Raw genomic sequence first — 22,202 nt, forward strand, 5'->3', positions numbered from 1 at the left:
TAACTATTAATGATCCTTTAATAGCTCTTGTTCTTTTAAAACATTCTCTTCAACCTCATTTTCTTTTCTAATCAGCCGTTTAGCTTTTGCCTATTCCTATATTTGTTTCTTTCTTCTTAACCTTTCAGTTCAACTTCTAAACAATCTCTCCTCAACCACATTCTTTTTATTCTAATCAATCTCATCAACCTCATTTTCTTTTCCTCCACCTTCGCTTCTTTCCTCTTACAACCTTTCAATTCAGCTTCAGAACAATCTCTTTAGCTTCATTTTCTTTTCCTATTGAGACGTTCAGCTCTTACCTTTTCCTCTATCTACGTTTCTTTCCTCTTAATATTTACATTCACATCTATTCATTTCTTTTATATATATATATATATATATATATATATATATATATATATATATATATATACTATTGACGTTCTTTTAGTTTCTCCTGTTCTTTTAAATCAATCTCTTCAACCTCATTTTCTTTTCCATTCAACCGTTCAGCTTTCGGAATGAGCGTGGAGTTCTTGGAATTCGTGTTCGGCGTCGGCGACCCCAGCACGCCGGGCATCAGCCTGGAGGCGCTGGAGGACACGAAAAAAGCCTGCTGGACGCACCACCACAAGGTCGCGTACGGCTTCACTATCTCCATCATCAGCTGCTCCGTGATCTACCTCGGCGTGCTCATGGCCCCGTGCATCAGAGGCATTGCCAGAATCGTAATGAAACTTGTAGTAGGGGTCTGAGGGGCCGAGGGGCGTGTAGAGTTTCTTGGGTCATGCAGTTATTCATTCACACTAAGCGAACACCGACTTCCAAAGACTCATCACCGTACTTTTAAATTCATTCCTAAATAAACTTCCTGGACTTAACTTTTCCAGCAGCTTTTCCATTTTTTTTCAATTGTAAAAGCACGAATCAAAGCGCACAGTCATATAAAAGACGCCTGCTTCTTATGTTCAACTCACCCTCGTGAATTATATTACGGGAAGGGAAGCTCAAGCGAGGAGACACCAAAAAAAGTCACTAATATTTTACTTACTTTTTCTTTTTCTTTAAACTACAAGACTTTAAACAGAATAGACGATTATGTTGCCTTTCTATAATAATAATAATACCCTATCGTGGCTCCTGCTAAGATACGTAGGTTATAATCAATTGCAAAAGACAGGTAACATTGAACAGGGCGACACTCAACCAACAACGTAATGTGTAGTAAGGGACGAGAAGGTTTCAGTGCAGTCTACCCTGTTAGTTAGTCGTTTTCTCTTTCCCTCGCAAGACAACTATTACCACGTTTTCTTTGCGGTATCTTTTGAAGGGTGACAATACTATAAAACTCTCTGGCTGCTCACCACTCATTTCACTTCCAACATTGGGGTTAAGGTAGGGTTGGGGGTATAGGATATATTTGCGCGTGGCCTCGGTGCTCGTCTCCGCTGCACTGACCCTTGATTGTGTAGTGAGACTGATAGTTACGAATGAGGCTCTTTTGACCATCTGAGTAAACGGCATAATGTAAGGCAGCGTAATATTGACCTTCACAGGGGGGAGGGGGGGCAGTGAATGGTCGACCCTCGTGTCCACAAATGACAACAAAACCTTCCTTGTGCTCAGAGAATGTATACTGAAAACCTAAATAAACGCAAACGGTAAATAAATAACTACACCTACAGAAAATAACCATCCAAAATAGCTGGGCACACACACACACACACACACACACACACACACACACACACATCATGTCTGAGTAATCCATTGTTTACCCTCGACTGCTCCCTCTGATATACAAAAAAGGAAAACAAAAACAGCACACTCAGAATAAAAAGGAAAACAGAAACAGCACATTCATAAAAAAAAGGGTGACAAAAACATCACACTCTGATCCTTACCTGTCTGAAGCAGCGCATGTTCCTGGCGCAGAGTCTGGCGAGGCGCGTCTGGGAGGTACAGAGCGCGGCGGAGAGGCGTTGCTGCTGCAGGGGCTCGCTCACCAACTCCAGCTGCTGCGAGAGGCTGTCGAAGGTCTGCTGCTCCACCGCCATGGCGTCCTGCAGCGTCTGTACGAGCTCCACCAGGCCCTGACGGAGCAAAGGAGAAGTTGAGGTGTTGGGAGGACGTTATGGATGAGGCTGTGATGTTTATTTTTTTTTTTTTTACAGTAGAGGAGTCAGAGGTGATGATGGTGGTGCTGTTGGCCATGACGACGTCGATAGTGTGCTGGGAATGATGTGATGTGATAGTGTTTATGTTGTTGATGTTGTTGGTGGCCCTAAGGAAGGAGAGGCGTTGAGGCTGAGGAGGACGGTGTTGTGATGCGCTAGTGTGTTTGTTGTTTGCTGTTGGCGTTGTTATTTTAAGCTTATTGTTATGCCAAGACGGAAGAGAGGAGAGGAGGTGCTGAGGATGATGGCGTGATGTGCTGCTGTTTATGTCCTTGCTGTTGTTATTGTTGTTGTTTACCCTGACGAAGGAGTTGAAATGTAGGCGTAGGGGATGACGGTGTGACTTGCTATACGTGTTTATATTGTTCCTGGTGTTGTTGTTGGCCCTGACAGAGAGGAGCGGAGGTGTTGGAGATGACGGTGTGATGTGATCTTGGTGTTTTTTGTTAAGATTAGTGTTATATGTACCCCTAGGAAGGTACATGTGCCCCAGGGAAGGAAAGAAGAGGGTGTTGAGAATGCAATGGGGATGTTATAGTGAGGTTTCGGTATTTTTAATGTTGCTGTTGTTATTAAGGTTACAATTATGTGTGTTTGTAGCGGGACTAGAACTGACTGGGTATTTTGATGAGCTCCTATTTTGATTTTTTGGGGGGTATCACTGATTGTTCGCTTCAACATATTCCATTTCCTCAAGGATCAAAATAAAAACATCTCTCAGTAACACGAAAGAAACTGTTACTTATCCATGCTAATTAAGGAAACGGGCATCTACAAAGCCATAAACGGTTTAAAAATAGAATAATTATGTAGTCTTCCTGTAAGTGGTTATGGTTATTTTATGTAAGGAGCTATTGTAAGTTACTAAGGAGGGTCATAAGAAAAAATGATAATGGTGTTCCTTGGTAAGAGAGTCTACCCCCCCCCCCCACACCCCTTTACCACCACCACCACCACCGCCATTATCACCACCACCACCACCACCATTACCACCACCCCCATTACCACCACACCTGGTCCACACTCACCTGCCTCATTATCTCACCTCTAATCATTCGTTCCGTCCCTCACACCTAGCCTCACCCCTTCCACAAGAACCACCTCCACCTCCTTCTTTCCCTCCCTCCCTCCCTCTCTCCCTCCTGTCTTTTTTTCGTTTCCTCTCCTCTCCCCTTCCTCTCTCTTCTTCTTTCTCTATCTCCCATTCCTACCTTCTTCTCTCCATCCTCACCTTCCTCCCTTCCTCGGTTTCTCTCCCCCTCTCCTTTTTTCCTCCCTCCTGTCTTTTTTTCGTTTCCTCTCCTCTCCTCTTCCTCTCTCTTCTTCTTTCTCTATCTCCCATTCCTACCTTCTTCTCTCCATCCTCACCTTCCTCCTTTCTTCTTCTTTCTCTATCTCCCATTCTTACCTTCTTCTCTCCATCCTCACCTTCCTCCCTTCTTCGGTTCCTCTCCCCCTCTCCTTCCGTCTTCGTTCATTTTGTTCTTGTCCTAATAATTTCTTTGTTCTTCTTACTTTTTTCCCTTTCTCCCTTCTTTCCTTTCTCCCTTCTTTGCTTCTTCTCTCTTTTTTTCCCCTTCCTCTCTCTTCGTTCACTTTATTACGGTTCCTATAATTTTTTCCTTCTTTTCCTTCCCTTTTCCCCTTCCTCTTCCTTCTCTTTCTCTTCACCCATTCATCCCTTCTTTCTCGTCTACTCTGTTTCTTCCTCTCTCATGTCTCTCTATCACCTCGTTCTGCTCCTCCTCCTCTCCGTCCACTTTATCATTCAATCTTCTCTCCCTCATTCATCTATCTTTCATATCTCCCCCCTTTCGTCCACCTTCTTTCTATTCCACTAATATGACAGTTTCTTCTCTACCTCCACTTAAGTTTTCCTCCTTGGTTCTCTCCATCTCCTTCTCTTTCCCCACATCCTCTATCAACCTATCATTTTCCTAATTCCCACCTTCCCTTCCTTTGTTTTTTCCTCCTATATCCCTCCACCTTTCCACTACTTCTCTCCTCTTTCTTCCATTCTTCATCTATCTACTCTTCCTCTCCTATTCCTTCTCTCCTTGCCCTCGTTATTCTGTTTTACATTCACTCTTCATACTTCTCTCCCCCTCCTTCCCCTCCCTTTCCTCCCTCAATCTATGCCTGTCTTCCTTCCCCTTTCCCTCATCCCTCCCCCTCCGTCCCTCCTTTCCTTCTTCCTCCATTACGAGATAAGAGACACGCCAAATGTTCATCACTAAACGTCAATATCCATAAAGAGTAGCAGTAGTAGTAGTAGTAGTAGTAGCAGTAGTAGTGGAATCTTTGTATTAGTATTTGATTATGTTCATTTATTCCTTTTTTTGTTAGCTTGTCCGAAAAAGGAAAACGAATTAACCTTATTTAGAGGAGGAGGAGGAGGAGGAGGAGGAGGAGGAAGGGTATTGACCGTCTGTTTGTTCTCCTCATTCACTTCCACACACGTACGTACTCTTAGGTCAAGGCAAACGACCACCACCACCACCAGTACCACCACCACCACCACCACCACCACCACGGCAGCTGTAGCAACAAGCGCGACAGGAGCAAAAAAGGAACAACCTCTATTGCACATACTTACATTCACCGGCACCAATAGTAGTAGTAGTAGTAGTAATAGTAGTAGTAGTAGTAGTAGCAGTAGTAGTAGTAGCAGTAGTAGTGGTAGTAATGATAGTGTTAGTGAATCAGATAAACGGTGGAGATAGAGAAAACGGAGTAATGAATGCTAGATATCGATTTGGGTAATTATCCCTGTGACTCACGTTTAGCGAAGTCTCCCATTCCCGTTTTCTTTGTTATCCGATTCTTATCTTTGGTGAGCGACTGAATGCTGACTAAATAGAAAGAACTCGATGGTAACAGAGAACCAACCATAGTAGTAGTAGTAGTAGTAGTAGTAGTAGTAGTAGTAAATGGAAGGGTATTATTTTATCATACATTATCGTACTAACCCGAATGTCGAGACCAGAGACGGCGTTATCGAACTCCTGGTCAGGGCACCACATGAGGTAGTCCCGCCCCTCCGCCACCATCTGGAGCGCCGACATGCTCTGAAAGGGACAAAAAGAAAAGGTTGTAGAAAGTGGTGTCAATATATACAGGGTCATATTCTTAAACACTTCCGCGCCCAAGTTCACATATTTGAAAAGGTTTTCATAGGGGTTTTAAGGATTCTCATGGGTAGTTTTATGACCCTTCTGGTAGTTTGACCCTTTTTCTGTACATTGAACCTATAAAAACACTCCTTAGACCCCCACTGAGCTCCGTTTTGACCTTTGGAAAAAGTTCATGTGAGGTGGAAGCGTTTGAGAATATCGACCATTGATGTTTAGTAGCATATAACACGTAATACATAAAACAGAGAGTGGGAAATAAGAAACCTAACACGTAATCCATAAACCTGAGTGTAGGACATCAGAAACCAAACACGTAGCCCATAAAACATCCTGAGTAACAGAAAAGAGATAAAAAGATACGAAAGAAACAAAAGGATACATAAAAAACATGAAAAAGAGTTGAGGAAAAAGGTGATAAAAGATACATTCGTTTAGTTGCGCATAACACACCACATAAAACATAATTAGGAGTGCATGAAAAACATTAAAAAAAACACCATTTGCAGGGTTGTTGAACTCTCTTGTGCGGAAAGTGAATGAAGATAAATGATGCAATGTTATTAAAAAAAATGAGGTTTCGTTTAGAAGTACATAATCATACAAAAAGTTTAATAGTACATAATATCATACAAAAAAAAGTGGGTAAAGTTACACAAAGCGAAGGCAAGAGATATTCGCCTTATCATGATACGAGAAAGTAGCGGAGATAAAAAAAAAAACTTAATCTCGAGGAAAAGAGCAAAGAAAAAATACCTTGATCGAAACTAAGAAAAAAAATAGATGTTTGTTCAAGTGCCATTTTGTAGGGAAAGTAAAACGAAGTGAAAAACAATATAAAAAAAAAAAAAATTCTGATCATACGAAAGGAGAGATAAGTGCAAACAAAACGATGATAAGGAAAACAACGACCACAAAAAAAAACAAGACAAAACAAAACAAAACAATAATCGATATGAATTCAGCCGCTGGTCAGTTCGGGATAAAAACAAACAAACAAAAAAATAAGAATAAAAGTAAAATTAGCCATTCAAACTTAATTTCCTGCATTTTAAGAGAGAGAAGACAACAACAGGTGACCCTATTTTACCTGCCTCAATTAGCGTTCCCTCACCTGCCGAGTATGTAATAGTGTCGAGGGACCTCCGCTTACCTATCGATTAGAGGAGGAGGAGGAGGAGGAAGGAGAAGAAGAAGATATAGAAGAAGGAAAAAATAGAAGATGACGATGGTGAATTAAAAAGAAGAAAAGAAGAAGACGGACGAAGAAGACGAAGACGAAGAAAAGGAAGAAGAAGTAAAAGAAGAAGAAAAAGAAGATGATAAGGAAGAAGAACAAGAACGAGAACAAGAACAAGAAATGATAAGAATAAATAGGATGAAGAAAATCGTTATGATGATGAATTAAAAGACGAGAAAGAGGAAGAAGAGGAAGAGGAGGAAGAGAGAGAAAGAGAAAGGGAAAAGATAAACAGCTGGGGTGAGGAAAAAAAAAAAGGTTACAAGGAAAATCAATATAAAAAAGAAAACACGAATAATAAAAATACGAATAAAAAAAAAAACTTACATGTCTTTCACTCACACACACACACACTCACACACACACACACACACACACACACACACACACACGCACACACAGACAGACTCGTTAGAAAACACCTCAGCCGTAACCTCTATCTCCATATTTCCCCCCCTACCCCCCCTTCCCTACCCATGTTTTACCCCCCTACCCTTTCCCCTCCGCCCCCCCCCCCCCAACCGCTCTCCTCACCCCGCCAGATGACAAACGGATAAACAGTTAAGCGAGAGAGAGAGAAGTTGGCCTTGGCATCCTTCCTTTTCCCCCGGCAGCCTTGTATGGTACGAGGTGAAGGGGGGGAGGGGGGAAGAGGAGGAGGAGGAGGAGGAGGAGGAGGAGACATTGCCCGAATAAGCAGTAAAGGAAGGCAAGGGCAAGGGGAATGGGAGATAACAGAGGAGGAGGAGGAGGAAAAGGAGGAGGAGGAGGAGGAGAAGGAGGAGGAGGAGAGTAAACACAAGAACACGAAAGAATAAGAAAGACATATAAAGGAAACATCGCAAGCAAAAATAATAAAGAAAGATTGGGAGAAGGAGGAGGAGGAGAACAAAAAGAAGGGGGAAAACGAAGAAGAATTAAATATGAAAGAAATGAAAAGGAAACATTGCCAATAAGAGTAAATAGAAAGACAGTCAGAAGGAAAAGGAAGAGGAGGAAGAAGAGAAAGAAAAAGACGAGAAAGATAAAAACGTGAAACAGGAAAATTAATGAAAAACACATAATGGGAAAGGAAACATAGCCGGAAATAAGAATAGAGAAATAATTCAAATAATAAAGGAAAATAGAAAGAGAAAAGGAGAATGGAGAGAGGAGGAAGAAGTAGAGGAGGGGGAAGAGAGAGAAGGAGAAGGAATACGAGGAGACGGAAGACGAAGAGGAGGAAAATTAGGGAAAAAACAGGAAAAAAAAGCAAAAAACGAAGAAACAAGAAAGAAATTAAAAAGAAACATTGACAAAAGGAAGGAGAGAGGAAGAGAGAGAGCAAGAGGAGGAACAGAAAGAGGAGGAAAAAGAGAAGGAAGATGAAGAGGAGGAGAAGAAAGGAGGAAGAAGAAGAGGAGGAGGAGGAGGAACAGAAAGAGGAAAAATAAGAGAAGGAAGATGAAGAGGAGGAAGAGAAAGGAGGAAGAAGAAGAGGAGGAGGAGGAGGAACAGAAAGAGGAAAAATAAGAGAAGGAAGATGAAGAGGAGGAGAAGAAAGGAGGACGAAGAGGAGGAGGAGGAGAAATAGAGGAGAAAAAAGAGAAGGAAGAAGGAAGATGAAAAGGAGGAGGAGAAAGGAAGAAGAAGAAGAGGAGGAGGAGGAGGAACAGAAAGAGGAAAAATAAGAGAAGGAAGATGAAGAGGAGGAGGAGAAAGGAGGAAGAAGAGGAGGAGGAGGAGAAATAGAGGAGGAAAAAGAGAAGGAAGAAGGAAGATGAAAAGGAGGAGCAGAAAGGAAGAAGAAGAAGAGGAGGAGGAGGAACAGAAAGAGGAAAAATAAGAGAAGGAAGATGAAGAGGAGGAAGAGAAAGGAGGAAGAAGAGGAGGAGGAAGAAGAGGAGGAGGAGGAGAAGGCCAGCTGAAGGAGCACAAAAACCTTCTAGTCATCGGCGTAAACACACATACCTACATGACCTCTCCTTCTTCCCTCCTTTCCTCTCTCCACATCCTTTACTTCTTCCTCCCCCTTCCCCGTCTTCCTTCCTCCCTTCTCTTCGCTTTCTCTTTTTCTCTCCTCGGTTCCTCTCCAATAAGTTCCTCGTTTTTTTTTTTTTTTTTTACCTGAATGTTTGCCTCCACCTGTTTAAAATGGGCTAATGACTCGATACTTCTCTCCTTCTCCTCCTCCTCCTCCTCCTTTATTCCTTCCTTCTTCTCTTCCTTGACCCTCTCTCCTTTCTTCCTCCTTCCCTTTTCTCAATCTTTTTCTCTTTTAGTTGTTTCATTCATTACTTTTCTCCTTCCTTTCTTTCTTTTCCACCTCTTTTCTCTATTCTTCCTCCTTCTTTTCCTTCATTCCTTCCTTCTTCTCTTCCTTGACCCTCTCTCCTTCCTTCACTTTTTAATCTGTTTCTCTTTCAGTCATTTCATTAATTACTTTTCTTCTTCCTTTTGTTTCTTTTTATCCTCCTTTTTTTCCTCTTTTCCACCTCTTTTCTCTATTCTTCCACCTTTCCTTTCCTTCTGTTTTTCTTAATTATTTCACACCCAGTTTCCTTTTGTTCCTCTTCACCATCCCCCTTTTACTCTCCTCTTTCTCCTTCTTCTATTCTTCCACCTTTGACATCCTTCTAAATCCTTCTCCCTCATTTGCTCACCTATTTCATACCTCGTTCTTTCTTCCTTTGCTCCGCCCTATCGCTGTTGTCTTTTTCTAGTCACGGGAGCAGAGATGAACGAAAGAGTTGATTTGATAAGCATATATATGGAGAGAAAAGGAATGTAAGAAAACCAGTATTCAGATGTAGGATAAAGATTAGTTACATAGTTTACTGATGTGTATTTTATCTGTGTTTCTGTGTCTCTCTACCTGTCTATCTATCTGTCTTTTTTCCGTATATTCTTTTCCCCTCATCCTCCTTTTCTTAATTAATTCTTTACTCCTTATTTATCTATCTATCTTTCTTGTCTCAATTGTCTCCTCCCATCTTCATATCCTTTCTTCCCTTACACCTTTTCTCCTTTCTTTTTTACCCTTCTTTCCGTCTATCTTTCTTTCCTTCTTTCTTTTTCTTTCTTCCTTCTCTTCTCTCATCCTCATCTCATCTCTCATTTCCTTGCTTCCTTTACATTCTTTCTCTTTTCTTTTTTACTTTTCTATTTGTCTTTCTTTCTTTCCTTTTTTCCTTTCTTCTTTCTATCTAACTTTCTTCCCTTCATTCTTTTCTCTCATCCCACATCATCTACTCCTTCCTTTACTCTTTTCTTCCTTCCTTCCTTCCTCTCATCCTCTCCCTTCTACTTCCTTTACTCTCTTCTCTCTTCATTCTCTCTTCTCTTCCTCCTTCCCTCCCTCCTTTAATACCTTCTCTCTTTTCTTCCTCCTTCCCTCCCTCCTTTACTCCCTTCTCTCTTTCTTCTCTCTTCATTCTCTCTTCTCTTCCTCCTTCCCTCCCTCCTTTAATCCCTTCTCTCTTCTCTTCCTCCTCCCCTCCTTCTTCCATTACGCCCTTCTTCCTCCTTTCCTCACCTCGTCAATTATTTTTCCAGTTCCTTGCGTTCAGGTTCGTCCCAGATCAGGCTGTCAATCCACTTTTTCTTCCCGCACGCGTATGTCAAGTTTTGCCGGATTAATTATGCGCCGAATGACCCGGATGTTGCTAATGATGGTGATGATGATGATGATGATTATGGTAGTAGTAGTAGTGGTGGAAATAGTTAGAGCGCCTGTGAAAGCATAACACCATTGACCTGGAAAATACCTATAAAGACTACGACATCTGTTAATTAAAAAATAACACCTGTATATAAATCAGTTTACCTTTTAGAGAAATCTCATCTTTTTTTCTTGTTTCATTTTATAGATGTATATTGCGGTCATATTTCAACGTTCTCTCCTTATATGAACACTGTAGCGTGTCTCCTTATACCTCGAAATACAATAAACTCCATAAGCGATTGAAACACGTCTGGCATAGAATCAGATCCTTTAAATGGGCATCGTATTATTATTTTTTTTTTTTATTTCCTCGGGGCAGCAAGGAGCAAGCATATTTTTTAATACCTTATTCACACCTTGGCCTGTCCACATTACCATCATATGTAAAGAGAAATGATACAAGAATAAGGCAACTTCACCACCCAAATCATTCACTCCTTGGCCTCTCCCTTACCATAGAAAGTAACTACAAATACCACAACAACAACAAAAAAAACAAAAAAAACAATTGCACTACCTAAATCAATCACTCCTTGTTCTCTCTTCCTTACCATTGAAAATACCAAGAAATACCATAAGAATAAGCCAACTACACCCTCTAAGACATTTACTCTTTAGTCTTCCTCCCTTACCACTGAAAATAACAAGAAATATTAAAAAAAAGAAACAAGTGCAATATATAAATCGTTCATTCCTTCCTCTGTCTTCCGCACCATTGAAAGTAACAAATATATTAAAAAAACAACAACTCCATCATTAAAATTCATCCACCAGTAAAGATATTAGAGCATACATTCACCAGCTAACGTTTACGAGTGTTAGTCATTGTATGCAAACACCTGTAAGAACCAAACACACCTCTACGCGCACCTGGAGTTCTTACCTGGCGAGGCCTAAACATTCGTCAGGTAAGGCCAGGTCACCTCAGCACCCTTATTTTGACCGCCAGGAATTCAGGAAGCCTACACCCTCCTCCTCCTCCTCCGTCACCGCCGCCTTCTTCCTGCCTCCAGCGCCTCCAGTCTTTCTCTTCCTCCCTATCGTGAAATTCCTCTTCTTCCTTCTTCTAATCTCTCCTCTCCCTTCTACTCTTACTCTCCACCAACCTGTATTTTCTTTTATCTCCCTCTTTCCTTTTTTTATTTGCTTTCTTTCTTCTTTTCTTCTTGTTCTTGTTTTTCCTTTTATTTCTTCCGTTTACAGTTATCATTATTATTACTATCATTACTATTATCTCTACTATTATCAGCACCTATATCATAATGCTCCTTCTCCTCCTCCTTCTTCTCCTCCTCCACCTCCTTCTCCCACCTGTCAGCCTCAGAAGATTTACCTACTTGGGTCATCTCTTTGTTCCTGACGAAAACCGACCTCTTCCTCCTCTTCTTCCTCTTCCTCTTCCTCCTCCTGCTCTTATTCGTCTTAAACCTAATGATCCGTATCCTCTTCCCTCTATTTCCTCTTTCACTAAATTTTTCATCTTTATTTTCTTACGTTATTCTTTTCTTCTAGTTTTATTTTTTTCAATTTTTCATTTTCCCAATTTTCTTCCATTTTTTTCCTTCTCTTCCTCCTCCACTTTTCTCCCGCTACTTCTTATCTCCTCTATTTCTCTTCGTTTTATTCCTTCCCACTTCCTCTTCCTCCTCCTTTCTCTTCTCCTCCTCCTCCTCCACTTGAAAAGAAATACCAGGTCAGAATATCATTAGGCATTTATGTTAACGCCCGTGTACTCTCTCTCTCTCTCTCTCTCTCTCTCTCTCTCTCTCTCTCTCTCTCTCTCTCTCTCTCTCTCTCTCTCTCTCTCTCTCTCTCTCTCTCTCTCTCTCTCTCTCTCTCTCTCTCTCTCTCTCTCTCTCTCTCTCTCTCTCTCTCTCTCGTAGGCCTTATAGGAAACACGTCTTGGTTACAAAGCCTTTCACTCTGATCTTTCCTCCTCCTCCTCCTATTCCTCCTTCTCCTTCTTATCTTTCTCTTCTGTCTCTTCCTTTTATTCCTGCTCCTCTTTTTCACTTTATTCTCTTTCTGTCCCTTTCCCTACTTTTCCTTTTCCACTTTAGTTTCATTTGCTTCTTCCTCCTTTTCATCCCCCTCCTTATTCTCCTTCTCTTTTTTCTTTCTCTTTCTCTTCATATTCTCTCTCCTACACTTCATCTTTCTCTTATTCCACATATTTACCCACCTCTTTCTTCCACTTTAATTTCCTTCTTCTTACACTTTTTCATACACTTCCTCATTCTCCTTCACCTTTTCTACCCTTTTCTCCTCGCATTCCCTCCTTCATTCTCTTTTTCTATCTCTTTCTCCCATATATTCTCTTGCTTTTCTTCTCTCCAATTCAATTCCTTCACCTTTTCCTTCTTGCATCTCCCTCCTTCTCCTCTTTTTCTTTCACATCTTTATCTTCCTCTTCCTCCTCCTCCTCTTCATAATCCTCCCATTCAATACAAACTCCAGTAACTCATTAAAAAGGGTGCACGGATTCTTGCTTACTAACTACAGGAGTTGAAGATTGAGAGTTCCTGTTTACGAGCGCGACACGGCTAATCAATTCCGGCTACTTGATCGCCTCCGCGGGTCACCGGAGTCACCCCAAGGAGGCCACAGTATGTAGATCAGCTGGCCAGGTTGTCGGGTTGTCTTGCAATGGGTCAGGTGAGTTGCTGTTGCCTGCTCGTTTGGGTTTTCATGTTTCTTGCTGGGGGTGGTGTGGGAGGTGGTGGTGATGGTGGGGTTGTGCTGATGTTGTGTTGTGGTGGAGTTGGTGATTGTGGTATGTTGTTCTTGGTGTTGTTGTGGTGTTGGTGTTTGAGATGGTGTTGTTGGTGTTTTTCTTCTTCTACTTCCTCTTCTTTTTGTTCTTTTCAGTCTTTCTTTTTCCCCTTTTTCTTTTCCTCTGCCTCTTTTTAATGATTTCTTTTCCTTTTTCTTATTCTTTTTCTTCATTATCGTCATTTTCTTCTTCCCCCTCCTCTTCCTCCTCCTCCTCCCTTGCTTCCTTTTTCTCACCTTTCTTCACCACTCCAATCACTGTTACCTCCACCCAAGACCTCCTCCTTTACAGTTCACAGCGCCAGTACTTCCTCCTCCTCCTCCTCCTCCTCCTCCTGCCGCATTCCAGCTGATGAGGTGAGAGTGGGCACAGGCATGGAAAAGGAGGGGGAAGGGGGGGAGAAGGGAGGGAAGGAGGGAGAGGGTGAGAGAGGAGGGAGTCTAGTCGTGAGTGACCTACTGACTCCCTCCAAGCCCTCACACACACACACACACACACACATACACACAGTTCATACAGTCGTGGAATATAAACTGTGTGTGCGTGTGTGTGTGTGTGTGTGTGTGTGTGTGTGTGTGTGTGTGTGTGTGTGTGTGTGTGTGTGTGTGTGTGTGTGTGTGTGTGTGTGTGTGTGTGTGTGTGTGTGATGCTTGCGGCCTGACGTCATCCCAGCATCACCTTCACGAGATGAGATGATCTTGTCTGAGAGTCGCGAAGAGCATTCAACATTCTTCTTATCATTTTGTTCCTCTTCCTTCTTCTCATCTTCCTTTTTTTTCATGCCCCTTCGTTTATCTTTTATTCCACTTTTTTTTTCTCCTTTTCTTCCTTCTTTCTTACCCTTTTTTTTTAATCTCCGACTAAATCTCAAATCTTTAATCTCATCCTATTTCTACATATTCTTTCCTCTTTCTCCTTTTCTTCTTCTTTGTCCTCCTCTTCCATCCTGTACATCTGTTTTCCCCTTTTTCTCTCCCTGTTAATCTACCTCCTCTCATCTACTCATCCTTCTTCTCCTCCCTCTTATCCTCTTCTTCTCTTCATCTACTCATCCTCATTCCTCTTTCCCTCCTTCCCCTTGATACTAATCCTCTTCCTCCTCTTTCATCTTCTACTCGCCTTCATCATTCTTCTCCTTCTCCTCTTTGTTCTCTTTTTCTCCATCCCCTCCTCACATCATTACCTAATTATTTCTATTCTTACGGCGAAATAAATCCAGCCCGAGGGACAAAAGAAAAGGAACTGAGAAAATAGACCCCCGAAAAATAAAGCAAAGAGAAAATATACGAAAAAAATATACGAAAAAAATGAAGCACAGTGAATATATACCAAAAAAATATGAAGGAAATGTTTGTAAAATCGTCCTCATATGTTATCTAAATGCTCAGGAAACTCGCGCAGAAAGAAAGTCGCGTTTGAATGAAAGGAAAAAAAAAAAAGAGAAAACCAAATTCCTTTCAAATGCCATCATGCAACTTTTTGGGACTGACCGGGAGATGAGATAGATAGATAGATAGATAGAGAGAGAGAGAGAGTAGGTGCAATATTGTGAGAAGTGACCGACCATTTCTCCTCTCCTCTCTCTCTCTCTCTTGCAAGTACGAAATCCCATGCCAAAAAAAAAGGTACCAAGCATATATTTTCTTTTTTTTTCCTCCCTTACACAACGCGACGTCGGGAGGGAATTATCAAGACTCTTTCCTAATAGTACAGTTGTTCCTCCTGTTGTTGTTGTTGTTGTTGTTGATGTTGTTGTTGTGTTGCTTCTTATTCTTTCTTCTTCCTGATGTCTCTTTCTGCTTCTGTATTTTTTTTTTCATCTCGTCCTTGTTTTTGTTTTTCTTCTTCGTCTTCCCGTGTTTCTTAATCTTGTTCTGCCGCTTCTTATTCTATCTTCCTGTTGTCTCTTTCTGATCTTTCTTCAACTGTATATTTTGCCTCTTGTTCTTTTTTTTTACTCTTCGTTTTCCTGTTTTTCTAGTTCTTGTTCCTCGTCTTTGTTCTTAATCTTTTGTTTTTGTTTTTTTTATTACATTTTCTTTATTATCTTCTTCCTTTTCCTTCATCATCACCATCTTTATCTACTTTCTATATTTTTTCGTCTTCTCCGTTGACCTTTACTTCTATTCTTTCATAAACACGGTAGTAGTATTTTTCAATTGTCATTATCATCATCATCATTAATATCTTCACTACTACTACTACTACTACTACTACTGCTACTACTACTACTACTACTACTGCTACTACTACTACTACTGCTACTACTACTACTACTACTACTGCTAATGAAGGGTGACAGATGTTCGGGTAGATCGATTAATACATGTATCATCAGGTGACAATTAAGCACCTCACACTCTCTCTCTCTCTCTCTCTCTCTCTCTCTCTCTCTCTCTCTCTCTCTCTCTCTCTCTCTCTCTCTCTCTCTCTCTCTCTCTCTCTCTCTCTCTCTCTCGTAACGCGGCATGACGTTTGCAAGCCAGGGTACACACACACACACACACACACACACACACACACACACACACACACACACACACACACACACACACACGGCCGTTCAACTTTCTTTCTCATGGAAAAAAAGAAAGAAAAAACATTTATCTTATGGGCACTCTGAGGTTTCCTAGTCATTCGCGTCATGCTCTCTCTCTCTCTCTCTCTCTCTCTCTCTCTCTCTCTCTCTCTCTCTCTCTCTCTCTCTCTCTCTCTCTCTCTCTCTCTCTCTCTCTCTCTCTCTCTCTCTCTACCTTGTTAATCTCTCGCCATATTTCGTTTCTAATCCCAGACTGCAGAGTTTTGTAACTTTTTCTGTGCACTGTAATTATCCGAAGGGAGAGAGAGAGAGAGAGAGAGTAAAGGATACATTTGAGAGGTACGATGTGACGCAAAATTATGTTCCAGTTACGTAAAATCTATAAAAATAGATGTACCTTCAGATTATTAGCATGGGCCAAGCAAGAGTCATACATCACGGCCGCAACTATAAATAAAATACGCCCGCGGTATAAAAAAAAAGGGAAAAGATTACATTGTGAATAAAAGAGAGAAAATTGAAACGACCCTTAATTCATGAACACCTTTACCTTACAATTAATAGCCAAGATAGATGAATTTTGATGAAGATTACGATTATTATTATTATCATTATTATTATTTTTTCATTATTATTACTAGTATTATTATTATGAAGATATGTATTGCTATGTCTGAAAATTTAAATTATTAGGTAAGTTAATCGGATTTGTTTTTAATCTATTGATCGAAGTAACACACCTGAGCCCAGTCGGTGCTTTAAAGGAAAATTGCATAGTTCTGGTTTTTCTTATAATTTCTGTGGTTTAATATTTTTTTGTTACTGCTTCGCTGCATGTCTTTCATTCTGTATCTTTCTTTTCCATTATTTTTCGTTCGTATCTTCCTCTCTCCTTTCTATATTGGATCTTCTTTTATATTTTTTCTTAATTTTTATCTTTCTTTTTTCTATCTTTTATATAATTTGTCTCATTTTCTCGTTTGTCATTTGTTCTCTTTTCTTCATATTTATTGCATCTTTCGTCGCTTACCTACTTATACATTTTGTTTATTTACTAATTCATATGTTTATCTCTTCATCTATTCCCTCATATGGCCAGTTCTTTACATATTAGGGATCTTTTATTATCTTGCATCCAAAGTTAAATCAATCATATTACTCTACTAAGCCTTCTAAGAAAAGCGAATGTAACTTACACACAAGCACCCTCCTAGCACCAACCCGCACTTACTTCCTTGCATCCTCAAAAACACTACATTCACGGGCAAACCACAACACCAAAACTCTCTCATACAGTCTAACACATCACATAACACGTAACTATTTTTCGACTTATTTCCTTGCATCCTCAAACACAGTACATTCACGGGCAAACCACAACACCAAAGCACTGAACTCACTCTCTCATACAGTCTAACACATCACATAACACGTAACTATTTTTCGACTTACTTCCTTGCATCCTCAAAAACACTACATTCACGGGCAAACCTCAACATAAAAACACTGAAATCTCTTATACAGTCCAGCACATAACATAACACGGACGAATCACAACACCAAAACACTGAAATCTCTTATACAGTCCAACACATCACATAACACATAACATAACACATAACAGTTGCGTGTGAGGGGGAACAAGAAACAGCGGACTTGAGGTTGGACTGGAGCCACAACGAAGCTTCTTTACTGCCAAAACCGTTCATCGTAACACCACTTGAGGGTAGGTGAATATATGATTGCTTGAACCTCATCAGTTGAAATTATATATAAACACACATGCACGTAAGGAGATTGAGATACATAAAGACAGGTAAATAGGCATATGCGGAAATTCTCTCTCTCTCTCTCTCTCTCTCTCTCTCTCTCTCTCTCTCTCTCTCTCTCTCTCTCTCTCTCTCTCTCTCTCTCTCTCTCTCTCTCTCTCTCTCTCTCTCTCTCTCTCTCTCAGCGGGGTGGAGAAAAAAATAAAAAAGAAGAAATATTGTGTACCGTTTTTTAATCTTTTTACTTTTTGAGATAACAGCTTTTACACACACACACACACACACACACACACACACACACACACACACACACACACACACGATTATCTTTAGCCTGATCGACCAAAGAGGAGGAAGGGAAGGATGACTATGCAAGAGGAAGAAGAAGAGGAGGAGGAGGAGGAGGAGGAGGAGGAGGAGGAAGAGGAGGGGGAGGAGGACGTGGAGGAGGAGGAAACCAGTAACCTCCTCCTCCTCCACCTCCTCCTCCTCCTCCTCCTCCTCCTCCTCCTCCTCTTCCTCTTCACTCTTTTCCCTTCTGCGCCTTCATGTACTTCAAATATATCTTCTTGACTCACTTTCCCCTTCTCTCTCTCTCTCTCTCTCTCTCTCTCTCTCTCTCTCTCTCTCTCTCTCTCTCTCTCTCTCTCTCTCTCTCTCTCTCTCTCTCTCTCTCTCTCTCTCTCTCTCTCTCTCTCTCTCTCTCTCTCTCTCTCTCTCTCTCTCTCTTAATTTCGTTTAATTCCAACTTTAACCTTTTCCTCCCTCCCTCGCTTCGCCTCTCTCCATTCCCCTCACCTTCGTTTTAACCTTTCTACCTTTCTTCCTCCTCCTCCTCCTCCTTCTCCTCCTCCTCCTCCTCCTCTTCTTCTTCCTCCTTTCTCTTCTCCTCTTGCGTCCCTTCACTTTTTCCTCCTTTCCCTTCCCTTCCTCGTCAATAACTGTACTTGTATATTCAATTAAGAACCCATTTTCACTAATTTCCTCTCTCTCTCTCTCTCTCTCTCTCTCTCTCTCTCTCTCTCTCTCTCTCTCTCTCTCTCTCTCTCTCTCTCTCTCTCTCTCTCTCTCTCTCTCTCTCTCTCTCTCTCTCTCTCTCTCTCTCTCTCTCTCTCTCTCTCTCTCATCTTCTTCTCTTTGTCCTCCTAACCTCATTTCTTCCTCTCCCTTCTCTCCCCTTTCTACCTATATTTACTAGTATTTATATTTACTTCTGGCTCTCCTTACTTCCTTTCTTCCTCATTCTCTTCCTCTCTCAAATTTTTATCTTCATCCTTTTCACGTCTCCTTTCTCTCTCGCTCTCTATTTTCTCTCTCTCAATATATTCCTTCTCTTTTCCTTTTTCCTTCCTCCTTCTCGCTTGCTCCCTCTTTCCATCTTTCTCTCTCTCCCTCCCTCCCTCCCTCCCCCCCTCAACACCTGTCCGTAATGAGGTCTCACTAATTACATAATACCTGGAGACCGCTAATTGCCCTAACCACCGTAGGCTTACCTGTCGACCTTTCCTCCCTCCTCGACCACGCCCACTCCTCCTCCTTCTCCTCCTCCTCCTCCTACTCCTTGCGTCTTCCCTTGTCCTATTAACCTATTTGTTTGTCCTGTCTGCCCTCCTGTCGTAACCTGTCCCTATTTCCTGTTTGTGTTCTGTTGTTCTTCTTCCCTATTTCATGTCTCTTTAACCTATTATCTTTTTTTTTGTCCCCATTTGCCTTATATTTTTCTATCCATTTTGTTCTACTGTCCTGATCTGCTCTTATTTACTACTTTTTTTTTGTCCCATGTCATCAATTCTAACGCAATTTTCTTCTCTCACTCTTTTTTTTTCCCATTTAATATTTTGTTGGTCTTTTGTCTTCTGCTTGTGTTTCTTTTTACATGTTTTTCACCCTCTCTCCTTATTTCCTTCCTTCTTCTCTTCCTCATTCTCAAATCTTTTTCTTCTTCCTTTTCAAGTGTCCGTCTCTTTTGTCTCTCTCTCTCCCAAGAAATTTCCTCACTTATTTTATTTTCCTTCTCCTTTACTCTCTCTCTCTCCCTCCCTCATCATGCAACACCATTTCTCCCTATTATCCTCCTCCTCCTCCTCCTCCTCCTCCTCCTCCTCCTCTTCCTATCCCGCATCCACCTCCTCATCCTTCTCCTCCTTCCCTTGCCACGCCCCTCTTCACTCACTCCTCAACTTTATATCCATTTTTCTGAACTCCACTTTCTCTCCTCTTGTAACTTTCCTCTAAAAACAGATTTGGGTTAACCGAAAATTTGTTAATATTATCCTCAAATGAATTATGTGTGCAGCCTTTTTTATTTTCCTTAACTAATCTTTTGAAGTCATGTCATACTTTATATATTCTTTACGGTCTCCATCGCTCCCACACTGTACATTCCTTCCCCGCCTCTCTTTCTCTCTTCACGTTCTCTCCGTTTCTCCCTTGAACTCTTTGTCTACTCTCATCCTTGTTCTCACCCTTGTCTTGTCTTTCCCTTCCTATTATGTTTCCCTATAAAGATTTTCCTCTTTCTTGCTCATCTTGTCTCTCTTTATCTTTACTAGTTTTCATGCCTTCCCGCTATGGTCTTAAGTGATTTTCCTACACACACACACACACACACACACACACACACACACACACACTAGGCGGGTTGTCATCATCATTTTTCAACGGGAAGCAAAGTCTGTCATTTGGAGGTTCATGATAAGGAAAAAACATAGGAAACAGTTATTTACTTATCCTGCAGCTGACTGTGTGTGTGTGTGTGTGTGTGTGTGTGTGTGTGTGTGTGTGTGTGTGTGTGTGTGTGTGTGTGTGTGTGTGTGTGTGTGTGTGTGTGTGTGTGTGTGTGTGTGTGTGTGTGTGTGTGTGTGTGTCAGAGGGAGGGAAAGAGGAGGGGGTAGGGGCATTTGAACTCTCCCTCTCCCTCTCCCTCTCTCTCTCTCTCTCTCTCTCTCTCTCTCTCTCTCTCTCTCTCTCTCCCGGATCCCCGTCAGCTGTGTGTCACTGTAGCAAGAACTCTACAGATTTACGTTCCTATTGTTACTGATTGAATAAAAGAGTCTGGCAGGGAGGGACAGGGGGGAAGGGGGAGGCAGGGAAGGGCAGGCAGGGTAAGACACATCATGAGTTAAGATCACCACTTACAGGAAACAGGGTGGCGGTGAGAGGGTGATGGCAAGGGAGGGGTAGGGAAGGGTACGTGAGTCAGGGTGAGAAACAGGGTCAGCGATAGAGTAATGGAAGGGTAATGGAGGGGAATGGGAGGGTGGTGATGGTGTAATAAGTCAAGTAATGGCAGTAGTAAAGGAGAGGATTGGCCATTGCTAGAGAGGTAATGGTCGTGAGGGGTGATAAGAGGGGATATGAAAAGGGGAAGATGAGGGTGTGTAGGTATGTAGGCTTGTTTTGGGGGGGGCGGGGGGGAGGGGGATGTATATGAGGGCGTGAGGGGCCTAGTGGGCGTGGCTGTGTGGTGTTACGGGGGACGCTCTTGCAGCTCGTGACCTTGCTGATAACACGAGGCTTGTTGGATCAAAGGAACATTAGCGAACTTTAAGCCTGAAGGACATGTGGTGTTGATAATAAAGAGCAACAACGACAACAACAACAACAACAACAACAACAAAAATACAACGATTACATCTCTTACTACTAACAAGAAGAAGAAGAAGAAGAAGAAGAAGAAGAAGAAGAAGAAGAAGAAGAGAAAATAAAGAAGAAAAGAATGATCATGATGAAAATAATAATAATAATAATAATAATAATAATAATAATAACTACATCAACAACAACAACAATAACACAACCTTTTTGCTTTCTAATCACACGCTCCCATCAACACCACCACCGCTCCTTCTCCCCTTACCGATTTCTTCTTCCTCCTCCTCCTCCTCCTCCTCCTCGTACCTTGTCCTTTAACTAGCCTTCGGTGAGTCAGAACTGGTACTGGACGTGTATGGTTACCTGACTTGCACGCACTGGGATAAAAATAAAAAATACGAGAAAAAAGATAAAAAGAGAAAGATATAAAAGGAAGGAGAAGAAAAAAAAAGGGGATAAGAGAAAATATTGTGCCGTGTAATGTTTCCTTGACATAGAGAAAGGGAAATGATGAGGTTATGGCTTGTTTGTTTTGGTTTGTTTGCTTGTGTGTGTATGTGTGTTAGTATGTGTGTTGTGGCGTTGGTGATGGTGGTGGCGTGAAGTGGTGGTGATGAGTCGTTGGTGGTGTAATCTTTGTGATGCTGATGGGTGATGTGGCTCAAGGTGTTATGTTACTGATGAAAAATAAGTGGTGTTGAAAAATGGTGTTGATTTAGTGGTATTATATAGGTGGTGTTGAAGGGGAGTTTTGTGGTGTTTGTTGAGATAGTGGTGTTGTCTTATTGGTGATTGATCAGTGGTGTTGTATTTAAAGGTCTTATACATGTAGGTGGTGTTGAGAGTTGTATTCAGTGGTGTTGAGCTAGTGGTGATGGAATCGTGGTGTTGATATTAGTGTTGGCATAGTACAGGTGGTGTTTTCAGCGGTATACAGTAGGTGGTGGTGGTGTTAAGTTAGTAGTACAAATATTAATGGTATTGTGTTGGTGCTAATATTCAATGGTATTCAAAGGGCGTGTTGAAGTTAAGGGTGTTTTAATTAGAGGATATTGTGTTTTAGGTGTGTTTAATGGTCCTCGAAAGGTGTGGTGATTGCATGGTGGTTAAATTAATGGTGTTCACGTTAATAGTGTTCAAGTTAATGGTGTTCTAGTTAATGGTGTTCAAATTAGAGGGTATTGTGTCGATGGTGTGTTTAAGTGTCCTCTAAGGGCATGTGTTAAAATTAATGGCGTTCACGTTAATAATATTCCAGTTAATGATGTTCACGATAATAGAGTTCAAATTAATG

At 41.4% G+C, this 22,202-nt stretch overlaps 1 protein-coding gene across 3 annotated transcripts in view; it reads right to left on the reverse strand.

Moving 5' to 3' along the window:
* LOC126981511 (mucin-12-like) overlaps positions 1 to 22,202 on the reverse strand; it is a 213,412-nt gene that overhangs the window by 145,787 nt on the left and 45,423 nt on the right. For all 3 annotated transcript variants that reach the window (XM_050832623.1, XM_050832622.1, XM_050832624.1), the window contains exons 2-3: positions 5,129 to 5,227; positions 1,887 to 2,075 (exon numbers count right to left, since the gene is read on the reverse strand). In XM_050832623.1, the coding sequence (XP_050688580.1) occupies positions 1,887 to 2,075; positions 5,129 to 5,227 (288 nt within the window). The remainder of the gene's footprint in view (positions 1 to 1,886; positions 2,076 to 5,128; positions 5,228 to 22,202) is intronic.

The sequence above is a fragment of the Eriocheir sinensis genome, chromosome 48, assembly GCF_024679095.1.
Source record: "Eriocheir sinensis breed Jianghai 21 chromosome 48, ASM2467909v1, whole genome shotgun sequence".
Classification (NCBI taxonomy): Eukaryota; Metazoa; Arthropoda; class Malacostraca; order Decapoda; family Varunidae; genus Eriocheir; species Eriocheir sinensis.